The 12817-nt window shown below is 37.9% G+C and overlaps 1 protein-coding gene across 9 annotated transcripts in view; it reads left to right on the top strand.

Annotated features, from left to right (window-relative positions):
• LOC309720771 (mitogen-activated protein kinase kinase kinase kinase 3-like) overlaps positions 1–12817 on the top strand; it is a gene marked incomplete at its 3' end in the record, with an annotated part of 47466 nt that overhangs the window by 8288 nt on the left and 26361 nt on the right. For all 9 annotated transcript variants that reach the window (XM_082557937.1, XM_082557933.1, XM_082557934.1 and 6 more), the window contains exons 2-12: positions 3962–4019; positions 6598–6688; positions 6927–6991; positions 7102–7157; positions 7290–7337; positions 7866–7908; positions 8147–8219; positions 8954–9085; positions 9454–9516; positions 9653–9734; positions 10892–11008. In XM_082557937.1, coding sequence (XP_082414063.1) covers positions 3962–4019; positions 6598–6688; positions 6927–6991; positions 7102–7157; positions 7290–7337; positions 7866–7908; positions 8147–8219; positions 8954–9085; positions 9454–9516; positions 9653–9734; positions 10892–11008 — 828 coding nt within the window. The remainder of the gene's footprint in view (positions 1–3961; positions 4020–6597; positions 6689–6926; positions 6992–7101; positions 7158–7289; positions 7338–7865; positions 7909–8146; positions 8220–8953; positions 9086–9453; positions 9517–9652; positions 9735–10891; positions 11009–12817) is intronic.

Genomic DNA, 12817 nt, shown 5'->3' on the forward strand with positions numbered 1-12817 from the left:
TAATGTTAATGAGCAAACTAAAAGCAGAAACTCTTAAGTCATGAACTTGACATTACTTAATGCACTGGTTATCTTAAAGTTCAGTGAAGCGTGGTGGTAATTGGAAGGACAGCTGAAATCGCTTGGAGAAATCTTGTCAAAGGAAGTAAATGGCTAACTACTATTGTAATTGTTGCCCCGGGCCAGGCATTAACTCCAGCGCTTTTGCAGTGGAGCTGCTCAGTGGCCTTTAGCAGAAGGAGCTGATTATACTGGATCACTCTTACATGGAAGTGTGTTAGTTTTTAATGGACATTTTTTCACCCTCAAAGTTCGAAGAAATTAGACAAAGTGAAGATGAGATGGTAACTGGGTATAAGATCATAACTGCAACAAGTTTACGGAGACAGGAGGGGATGGGGATCTGAAGTGCTAATATGGAAGGTTATGCAAGGTTAAACTGTACCATACAGTATATGTATGGTACCATACAGTACAGTACCATACAGCACAGTTTACAGGAAAGAGACATGTAGACATTTAACCAAGATCTGGAGATGCCTGTCTGGGCTGAAGATCATTTAGGATAGATTGAGTAAAGTTCTAAAATCATTGTGTGTGTGTTAGTGTGGCACATCGGTTTAGCACAACTGCAACACTGTATCTGTATACAGATATTGGAGCAACATTTCTTGCAATTCAGGCTACATAATTACAAGGGAATGTCTTGCCTATTTCAGCAAGACAGTGCCACACCACATTCTTTTTGTATTACAACAGCAATGCCCAAAGCAAAAAAAAATGTCCGGGTGATGAACAGGCCTGCCTCCACCCTTGACTTACCCCACTCACTGAATAAATACAATTATTCATTATGAAAAGAGCTGAACTGAGCAGCTGATACCCTGAATCATGAAAGGAGGGGGAAACCGCTTGAGCCACAGTCTGCCACCAAAACTATGTGTATGCTTTTATGAGAATTTGTTAGATGTTTTATTCCAACACTGACTTCTTTTACTTTGTAAAATTTAGAACCACAGTGTGCTTCTGTGTTGTGGCCACTGTAATATTTCAGGAAGAAAGAGGTTTTTACTAATGTTCCTGCCTAAACTTTGGTTTTTAAACAAATGATCAAACCTTCAGGCCCTTGGCTGCAGAAAGATGGAATACCCATCAGTCAGTCCCAGCAGCAAGCCTCTAAAATTGAGTGTGGCCGTGTTTTTGCCACCAACAGAGGCACCGAGCGACCATGAGTCATCTCTGGTCTGTCTGAAGACGCTCTGTCTCTGCTCTCCACTCTGCATCCATCTCCTCCTCTCTTTGCTTCTCTTTGTCTCTCCCACCCTCCCCCCGCTTTGTTTTGATGTGGATCGGTCTTGGTTCCCCTCCTTCACTTGAATTTTTTATTTTTTTTTAAATCCTATAGTTGGATAAAAATAAAATTCACGTGTCTGTGTTTTGGCATTAACATTGTTTTTTCCTGTGGTTACCCCTTAAATTTATTTTGCCATCACTATTGTGTGACCACAGTGCACACTACTGAAGTGATCTCGGTAAAGTTTGAGTCATTGTTTGTGCCACTTTGTTTTGTTTTCACTGCTCAGTTCTGTCAGCACCTTATGCTTCACAGCATCTGACACACAGTATCCTGGTGGTGATGGAATTAAACCAAGTGCAGTGCCAATGAATTCTGGGGACACACCCTTGTGGTTTCATTATAGTGCAGCTACACACCTGTAAAGTTTTGTGACTGAGTCTTGATGTTCCAGATTCCTGCCTAACAAGTCTTGACCTTTTGGCGTTCTTCTTAGTAAAGCATCCGAGCGGTTGTGGCAGCACTAATTTATTCTGCTACACAGGTGCTTGTGTCAGTGCAACAACACAATTGCAACTTCATAGTTTGGTTGTTTAAATCATCGTGTGTGTGTTGGCTTTTGCTAGTATGGTCGGGTCATGTGTCAGAATTTCAGAATTTTTTTTTTTTTTTTAAGTGGCGAGTCCCTCCCTTATGTTTCTGTCTGGCTGTACTCTGCCTTTGTGGTAGTTCTTGTGTAGGTGTCCTCAAGATCTTGTTTTGCCACAGACAGATGGACTGCCATGGTAAAACAATACCTGCTGTGATATCACAGCCAGTAAAAAGAACATTGCATTTTAAATTATTCTCATTTTGATACTTATTTTATTTTTATTTTTAAAGGGTTTTTAATTTTATAGTCTTTTTATGTTAAAATGTACACTTATTTTACTCTCCTATATAGGCTAGCTTCCCCGCAAAGTGACCATTTAGGACAATAAAGAGAAAAACATACTTAATAATGTTTTATCTGTGATTGCAGCGTGCAGGGAGCATCATTTATTAGTGCAAACAAATGAAGGACATTTATCATCATTTTTCCAACGAGCTGCTGTCAGTGATGACAGACTGCCCGATTCAAAGTGCGAATCTGTGGCCACAGAGTGCCAGCAGCACCATTATAGTGCAATATCAGTACTACAGCATAAGTCAAATGTGAACACAAATCTGGAAATGTAAGTAAAAGCATATCATAACTGCTTATAAATTTAGTTTAACAATGAATAAAGTAACTTACGTTGTAGCTCTTCAGGATCTTGCATAATATTGTCTCATAATCCATTTAAATTAAAAAATATTTGCTATTTGAGATTTTGCATCCTGGGTTGAGCTTTTAACCAGCTGTTTCCGGGGTTTGGATTGGCATCATATGAACTCGTATAGCGAGCTTACGTTTGGGCCTCACATCAACAGCTGCTCATATCACATCCTCGCATCCATAGCGTGGATGTACTCTACACTGTGTTTTTGCTCAAGTACTGAAACAAGTTCGATGTTTCCACCCTTAAGCTTTTTTTTTTTTTTTTCTTGCATATTTTGCGCAGCACTGTTTTATGTTGAAGGTCTGTTTGAAGCCAAACGACTTACATACTACTTAAGTAGCTCCCGTTTCCTTTTTTTTTTTTTTTTTTTGTCTTAAAGGTACTAAATCATTCTGGGAGGCTGTCACCCTGCTCTCGCCCTATGTTTGTGCTTGTGTCATTATTTTGTGTACTAGGGAATGTAAATGCATGTCGCCCTAATGTTAAATTAATATGAACTTGTGTCAAGAATCAGAATGAACGGAGATGTTGATGTCATGTTGATGGTGATGTCCCCCCACCAAGCATTAAGACTCAATAATATTCCAAAAGCCGATGTATTAGATCAATGTCACCATACTCCTAGGTTGTTCATAGTATTGAAGCTCATTTTTCCTTCCCATGTGGAATGTGCTGGACTCTTTTCCCCATTCTCTCACACATACAGTGCTGCTTCTATGTCACACAGGCCACTGGGCATTTTCTTGCCCTGAGTGAAGCACGCAATTCATGCCTCACCCAAAAGAAAAAGAATCTTTTTCCTCATGTATATTTCATATGTAATTCCTCTCTGACCCCATCAGCACTCCTGCTAAATGTAAACAACAGTCTGCTATTTATAGAAAATCTGCCTCTGTACTGTCGTTCCCCTCTTTTCTGACTTATGCCAGCTTTTCAGGAATTTAGGAAAAATAAGTCCACACATTCCTCCCCCATCCTGTTTGTGGTTTAAAGGGTTGCGAATGAGTTATGTCAGAACATTTTTTATTTGCTATACTGGCTACAAACAACTGATTTTGAAAAGTACGACACAACCACTCATGACAAAAAGGCACCAATTATATTTACCGTCAATATTTGATGGTGGCATTTTTGTGGATTCGGTGTTTCTATCAGCTTCCTCTCAGCTGATTGAAACTCATCTAATGAACATTACAGTTTTGTCTTTCTTGTGCTCTGAAGTGCAGTGAAAACAGTTAGGGTTTCTCTCTATCTGCTCTCCAGTTCTGTCACGTTGTACCTTGATGTTGCTTAAACAACTTTGCTTAATGACTGCTGTTCATGTTCAAGCCTACAATGACTCACGTTCCTTCTTGTCATACTTTAGGCTCGTAATGTAAACACAGGAGAGCTGGCTGCTATCAAAGTCATCAAACTGGAACCCGGTGAGTTACCTCATCTTTGTCTCTCTTACTTTATCTCCCTTCTTTTTTTCTCGCTGTATCCTACTCCTCATGTTTTTGAATTCCTCTTTCTACTTTATTTTCTTGCTGAATCTAGGGATGTGCGCAACCAGCTGACTAGACGTTTAAAACTTGACACCCTTGCTAGTTGGCACCGGAAATACCAGTTGGTTAAACATGTTATTATTATATTATTAAACGTACAATGACACGTACTGGTTCAGAAATGTTAGGACACCCTCTGCATTTCTGTCTTTTTTTTCTTTTCTTTTTTTAAAAAGACAGAAAAAGACAAATAGTATATGTCTGTGAAGGTTCTCAGTCATCCAGGTCATCGTAGTCTAAGGAGCTTGGAAAGAAAAGCGTCTGGACTTCTTTAAGTTGCTTGAAGACGTTTCACCTCTCATCCGAGAAGCTTCTTCAGTTCTAGGGTCAAATGGTGGAGAGTCCCAGATTTAATCAAATAGCATACTTTCTTTTTTTCTCTCGTTTAAATGACGAGTTAGTCACCTGGAGCATCATTAGGTGTTGTCCTACTTATGCTCTCTTTCAAATCCTTTACCCCACTTTTTCTTGCTAAATAATAGTTCTTATCTTCGTGTCTATTCCTTTATATCCCCTATTTTTGCTTTATCTTACTCCTTGTCTTTCCATTCCTATATCTTGCTCTTCATCTTTGTCTATTCCCTTTTCTGCCCCTTTTTGTTGCTGTCCAGTTTGTATTTAGTGTGCGTATATATCTCTCTTTCGCTCGTAAGTCATTTTCCTTTCTATGTTTTCTCTAAGGATTCACCAACAGATTGTTATTTTAGTCTGTGAAGTTCTTCATTACAAACCTCTTTTCCATACTATGCCCTCTTACCCAGCACTCACTGATACTTGTGCTTTCCCCCCCCCTTAACTATGTCCTTTCCCTCATACAGGTTAATTTCCTTGTCTTTTTCTTGTTTAAATCGGGCATTTCATTTAGTAAGTAAAATATTTGAATAATCCAAATAGTCAGCTGTTCAGATGCCCTTTCTTTGGGTAGATAGTGAGTTTTTGTCATTTTTGACATTAAAATATTCTTTCTTTCTTTTTTTGTGGTAATAGATGTCATCTGTGCTTTTGCTTGAGTCGACCCTCCCTCTTTAAGTAGCGATGATGACACTTTAGTTCACTTTACTTTACTTTACTTTTACTGCCCAAGCGACAGTGAGGCTAGACTTAGAGGCTTTTTATAACCACCTAGCAACAAAGGTGCAACTCTCTCTCCCTCCTTAGAGAGAGGAGATCAAGCCAGGAGATCTAGAGTTCAATCTTAGAAGCAATGGAATTTTATTTGGCCACCTGATTTCTGATGTTGTATTTTTTTTTATTTATTTGTTGTTTTTTACTTGCTAATACCAATTTTTGAAAATTCCAAATTTCAAATCACACCAAATACAAGGTAAAAATAAACTTTTCTTCAATGCAGAATTGTATTTTTATAACTAAATCAGTTATCAGACTTTACAGTTCCCCTAAACTGCACAAGTTACACGATCTTCACTGTTAAACATCTCTGAAAGTAAATAATAGAAAAAATAAAGGAGTTAATGTACACATAATTTACCTTTCCAAACAAAAGCAGGTGTAACAGATTTCTATAAAAACACAAATGTACGTTTCTTGCATCATTTAACTTGTTTAACTTACATCATTCACCAGATAACAGGGGAGCAACCCTTTTCTCTTTTTCTTCCACTGCTCATACCGAGGCTCATATTGAAGCTACATGCTTTGCGGTTCCATCTGCACGCCACGTAGCTTTGGCCACTTTCCTTTTGTTATCTTTGTTTTTCTTCTTCAGTTTAATTAATCATCTTCAGCTCTGTGACGATACTTAATTTAAGTTTTCATGCCAGTTCACTGATGATCTAGTTTGGCGAACTTTGCATCACCCTCACTCGCAGCGAAGAAGTCGCTAACAGCCACAGGCAGACACTAACAATGTGTGGCTGCCCGTATGAGTGTGCAATATTTGCCAGTGTCAGTTTGCACATTTTGCACATGCATGAAAGGAACTGGCTCATAATTGGACATACACGATGTTGAGCAGCTGGTTACCAGTCCAGGCTAGGAATCCTGAAAACTAGTCCCCATCTGATCAGTTGGTGCATCTGTAACTTTGAATTCATGACAGCTGATTTGTCACTAACAATATCAAGCCCAAAAAATATTGTTTGGGGGACACTGCTAGACATTACAGGACAGCTGTTAAACTATATCCTACCAATGTGTATGCTATGTATTGTTTTGTTTTTTTATAGCATGTCATGAATTCAATCTGCAGAAAGTCCTATATAAAGAAATACTGTTTACTTACTTGTTTAATTACTGTACAATTTATGATTTTGGACTGATGAACTGCTTTGCTTCAGTTTATGCTCTTCTTAGTGGTTCAGACACAAGTGCAAGAACAGTCTGTCAGAAACAGAAAATAGCAAACAAACCCAGCCATCTATTCTGTAAGTCATAACAATGCCAAGATGCATACTAAATGATCACTATAATAATATTGTGTGTGTTTTTATTGAAGGTGAGGACTTTGCAGTTGTGCAGCAGGAGATTATAATGATGAAGGACTGTAAACACTCCAACATCGTTGCCTATTTTGGCAGTTATCTCCGGTAAGAGAGTGTGTGTGTGTGTGTGCCAGATGTGGAGTGCAGTATTTTCTTATGGTTATTATTAGAGTGCATTTAATTGATATTTAAGTGACTCATATTTTTATTCGAAAAAAGTATGAGTGTCAGAGAGGAAAAACACAAGCTGGTGTAAGATAGATCGAAGGAGGCGAAGGGCTCATACCTTGTGAGTAAATGTAAACATGCACTTAGACAGAGTTCTCTTTGTGTGTGTGTGCAGAAGAGATAAGTTATGGATCAGCATGGAGTACTGTGGAGGTGGTTCTCTGCAAGATATCTATCATGGTAAGGACACCCAGGCACAATGATTCAAACCATTTCATTTTTACTGTGATCTTTGATAGTCTCTTTTTCCCCCTCATGCCTTCTGTCTTTTTTTTAATCTAATATTCCAGTAACCGGGCCTTTGTCAGAATCACAGATAGCTTACATGTCACGGGAGACCCTACAGGTAGTGTCTACAGTACTGATAATGTGTGCCAGATTAAGATTTAAGATTTCATCATCTTTATCATGTTATTTTTGTCTTATTTTATGAGTAATAGTAACGGTAACGTCATTTGCTGTGTAATTCTATTTGCAGGGTTTATACTACCTGCACAATAAAGGCAAAATGCACAGAGACATTAAGGTGAGTTTGGAGAAAAAGGCAGTGGGCAGTGATTTGTTCATAAATAAAGTTATAGTCATGATTAATTGTTAAATCTGATTTCTGAAAATCTACATATTGGCTCTACATTTACACTTTGTGAGTAACATAGCAATCTACTTCAGCTATTAGGCTCATTTTTAGTTAATTAGGGTCATTCATTTGGTTCAGTAAGGCTGTTTTTTGCATTATTATTATTATTATCATTATTATTATTATTCTTTTACACTGGGACTAAGCTTAATAAATGCTTGGGAAACCTGTTGTTGGTGCACAACCACATATATTAAGCATGTGTTTGTTATAGGAAAAATGAATAGTCATTCCCCACTACCAGTTAAGTCAATGACAAAGCACTTTGTAACTGTTTTGCCTTTCAGATTATACTTAGTAATACTTATTATAATTAGTAGTATTATTTAAAATTTAGTTGAAGTGTAAAATTGTGTGTTTTATCCTAAAGCTCAGTATATTTTGTTTTTGTTGTTTTTTTCTTTCCTTCCCCTACAGGGAGCCAACATCCTCCTGACAGACAATGGCTATGTGAAACTAGGTGAGAGAAACACGCAAGGCCTGCAATTACCTTCTGCTTCAACAGACTGAATCTGAATGGCCTCATTTGCTGACTTGTTTTTTTTTTCTTTCTTTTTTTCTTGGCCTCTCTGCTGTTCCTCTTTCACTTTGTATTTATTTCTTTACATTCTTCCTTTTCATTACATTCCTCTAATTCTATTTCCCTTTATCCACTTTTTCCTCTCCTTTTTGTTTTTTTCTTCTTCATTATTCCTTAGCTGACTTTGGCGTATCAGCCCAGATCACAGCGACCCTAGCAAAGAGGAAGTCATTCATTGGAACACCTTACTGGTAAGTTGTTTATATTTAACCAAAAGCTTCACTGACGTTGCATAGGGGTACGCAGGTAGAACAATAAAAATAAAACCCAGCAGGACAGGGCAAGGCAAGCACTTTTCATACAGAAGCAATTCAGCAATACAGAGTGCTTTACTGAGGAAAATATGAGACAAATGCATTAAAATTATAAAAAATTAATGGAAAAAAATTACAATTATCAAAATAAAAATTAATGATTAAAATAAGGTAACAAAATTGACCTGAAAGACTTCTAACCTTGCATTTCTGGAGCCAAAAACAATTACTTGAGCCTTTTCATCGGTGAGCTAAAGGAAGTTCTGGCTGATCCACTCACTGATTTGTTGGATACATTTACTCTTCCTGTTCTGTTAGAGTGCTTTAATCCATTGGAATTGATGGCAGTTCAATACAATGCTTGCTGCTAATGGGCCAATGTTGTACACATAGGGATTTGTCAACTAATGTGTTTCTCTTCTTTATTATATTAGCTGTTCTTTAATGCAAAAGAACAAAACCCAGAAATAAATAGTACTTGTTAGTTGTAGAGAAATCATAGAGCTGCATTTGAGGTTGGGAACTTTCTGTGCTGCTGCTGGGAAATACTGTACAAAGTTCATATTCTGTTCTTGTGTGTAGTTGTGTAACCCATTTGGATAGTTGATCATTCCTCCCTCTTATATGCATCTTGTTTTCATACAGTCCTTCTGTCTTGTTTCCTTGTATAGGATGGCTCCTGAGGTAGCAGCGGTGGAGAGGAAAGGGGGTTACAACCAGTTGTGTGATATCTGGGCTGTGGGTATCACTGCAATAGAACTGGCTGAACTGCAGCCACCCATGTTCGACCTGCACCCAATGAGGTAGGAGTGTGTGCGGGCTGTGATGATGCAATGATAGTAAAGAATGTTTACAATATTATTTGGAAGATTTAATTCTTACCATGTATCTCTGCATGTATTTAATAAAAGTCAGAACCACTGACAGACATTAATGTTATTAGCTTTAGATAATTTTTGTGTGACAAGTCTAAAGGGTTACTTTACAAAATGTTGCTATATTTATGTCCTGGAGATTTTAATCTTTATTCTATTCATATATTACACTGGCTTTAGTCATTTGGAGTAGATATTGTGTATCAAATTGGCTTTATTACTGAATGCTAGGAAGGCATGTCTTTCTACACTGTTAAAGGTGATTTTTCTCATTTGTATTTCTTCTCTCCCAACAGGGCTCTGTTCTTAATGACAAAGAGTAATTTCCAGCCTCCTAAGTTGAAAGATAAAATGAAGTGGTAAGACTGTCATGCTTTTGCATATATGTTGGTCTTGCTCACATTTGCTATAGATGTAACACCCAGCTGTTTAAATGACCAGTTTTTATCATTTTACAGGGCTAAAACATTAAACCTTTTTCCTTTTTTCTAATAGGACAAATAACTTCCACCATTTTGTCAAACTGGCTCTGACCAAGAACCCAAAAAAGAGGCCCACAGCTGAGAAACTGCTGCAGGTGAGGAAAGTTTAACTTTCAGACATTACAGTCCATCTCCAATCATATTTACATGATGTAAAACAAACAAAAATGATAGGGCTTCCCAGTCAACTTTTATGTTAAGTTAGGAAACTAGCCATGCTGACAAAATTGCTCAACAGTGTTTATAAATATCAAAAGCCATTTCAGATTTGGCAGATCTCCTTTCTGAGGCGGTCTGATGGATAGCTTCCAGCTCTGCTGCTATTTTTTTTGGTTGCTTTGTGGAAATCCTATTCTGGCCACCTGCATGTGGGCTCTGCAGGTTTGTCATGAACCTAAAATGTGCATATATAAACTACTGTGTCAAACTGACCCAGTATTCAGTTTTTAAGGCGCATGCCTGAGTGAGAGCAACCACACAGCACTACCACACACTATGCAGTTTTTTGTGCAGATTTGTTGCCTGCAACTTGGTTGTTTTCTTCAAAGTGAAATTCAGGTTAAAGGGTTGCTGTTTTAACCCAATGTAGTTCCGACCAGTATCTCAAAACACACAGTGAAAAGGTTACTTGTAAAGCTACACTTTAATGTGTTGCATCACTGCCCACGAGCCATACTTTAAGGTTGAAATTGGCCAAATTTAAAACAAGTTGCCCAAACAGGATGTGTGATTACACCTCAAGCAAGCAGCATTAGACTTCCAAAATAAGTCTACTAAAAAATCCACTGTTAAAAAATTAACCTTTTGCAATATTTTTTTTTCCTCATTCGATCAGTCCTCAATATCTTTTAAAACTTCTAAGTGGTCATGGTGTCATGTATTATATATGAAGCGTTCACATGTGTACTAGGTGCATTCTGTGATGTTAAAAGGTACTGTGTATAAAAGAAGCTGGAGCAACGTGATACATGATGCATGAAGCAAGATCTAAATAATGGAAGGAAAGCATAAACTTCAGTTTGCTTTGTAAGCATCATTCATCACTGTGTGCTACAGCAGTTAGGGCTGTTATTTAAACGGCATATCAATTTGTCAGCACCCTAATGAGCTGCTGGATTAGTTGCAGCTCTGCTTATTTAAGAATCACATATTACCCAGTACAGTTTATTTATTTATTTTTTATTTATTTGGTTTAAAAATGTGCCATTGGTGATGTCACCTGGATTGATTCCAACTCTTGTTTCTCTTCCAGCACCCTTTTGTTTCCCAGCCTCTCAGCAGGACGTTAGCGATTGAGCTGCTGGATAAATCCAACAACCCCGACCACAGCACCTTCAACGACTTTGACGATGACGACCCTGAGCCTGAGGTAACCTTTGACCTTCAGGATTTTCTGTTAAACCCAAAGTTTTGTCGGGCCGAGCATAAATGTGATTGTGTTTTACTCGATCATGCTTCTTTTCTTCCTCAACTTCCTTCTGTCTCCTCAGTTGTCCTTTCATTAAATTCCTTTGTCATTCACAGCTTTTTCTCTCCATGCTTACTCCCTCCTTTCTTTGTCACATGTGAGTCATCTTTCTGCTCTGTCTTTCCCTTTCTTACTCATTCCTTTTTATCCACTTCTTCTTTTGCTTCTCTCAGATTTATTTCTCATTTTCTGTTTTTGGTTCACTTTTGTTTTTCTCTTCTTCTTTTTAGCACTGCTTGTATCGCCCCACATTTTATTTTCCTCTCCTGTCTTCTATTCCCCATCCCTGATCCTCTGAATCCTTAGTTTAAGTACAGGGGTCACTTTCTTCCCATAAGTCCCGGTGCTCGACGTGCACCCCGTTTTGCAGCCCGTCGGAAGGTACTACTGTTCCTGCAGTGTCTGCACTGATGTCATTCTAACACAAACTCTTCTGACTGTAGTTTTTTTTTTTTTCGGAGGGGGGGGCAGGGGGGGAATAGGACTACAGAACTGAATGAATAAAAAGTAAATTTCCAGTTCAGTTTCTGCTGGTGTTGCCGTGGAAGTCGACATTGGTATGTGAAACAGTCATTTGATAGCTTACTGTGGCGGTTTCATAGACCTTTCTGTTGACATTCAAATCAGCTGACTTTATACAACTGCATCACACAAAATTGCGTCATTATTCTTATTCTAAAATTTGCTTATATCTTATGCACATTTTACTTGAATGCTTTAAGTAATGAGATTGTTAGAGATAAAAAAACAAATTCAGCTTTGCTCCTAAACTTTAACATTTTCAGAACACAGTTGAAGTTAATGATTTAAGCCACAACTGCACAGCACTCATGTGTGAACAAAATAGAAAGATAAGGGTTGGCTATAAGGAAATTCCGGTGATTTATTACTTACTGGGTTTTACGTCATCTCTGTGTAGTTGTGAACAAATAAAAGGCCATAATAGGATAAGGTCCACTGTATTTCTCCTAATAATTTGGGAAACTCTTGTATTACAGCAGCCAAAACATTAAGTAGAATAAATCATTGGATCATTAAAATAGAATAAGATAAAACATTATGGTAAAAATGTCACAGATCCCAATTAAAAACAAAAAATAATTAAGTAAAAAACTTTAAAAAACAGCGGTAGAATAGAAATGGCTTCATAAATGTAACAAATTATAAAGTTTATATTATTTATGACTGACATATAGTGACTATAGGCAGATAAAAGTAACCTTCCAACAACAACAACTGGCGACATCGGTGAGAATCAAAGGGGAATGCAGGAAATCGGGTCAGTTTTTCACTAGCACCTCAACTTGACTCTACTTTGCTCTACTCAGTTTCAGTTGTTTTCCATTACAGTTTTATACCATTTTAATGTCTTATATGTATGCAACACAAATACAACACAACCATGGTCTAGCTCCCTCTGGATTCTGTTGTTTGCACAAATACATCTGGATCTTGTCATTGGACCAGTGTTGGTTTGTGTGTAGCCCATTTCCTTATTTGCCATGTCTAAAAAAAATAGCGGTATTATTCTTGCGCAGGAGTCACCCTCATGACTCATCCAGTGACATTACTTCCTCGCCTATCAGTGGCATGCAGTGTTTTGACGTCACATTTTCAGCTCAACTTGGCTTGCTTGGAAACCCGGCCAAGTCGGCACTACCACCAAACAGAAAGCCCTAAAAGTCAACTTGAGCGGTTGCTAGTGGAAAA

This window comes from Aulonocara stuartgranti, assembly GCF_965226115.1.
Source record: "Aulonocara stuartgranti genome assembly, chromosome: 13".
Classification (NCBI taxonomy): Eukaryota; Metazoa; Chordata; class Actinopteri; order Cichliformes; family Cichlidae; genus Aulonocara; species Aulonocara stuartgranti.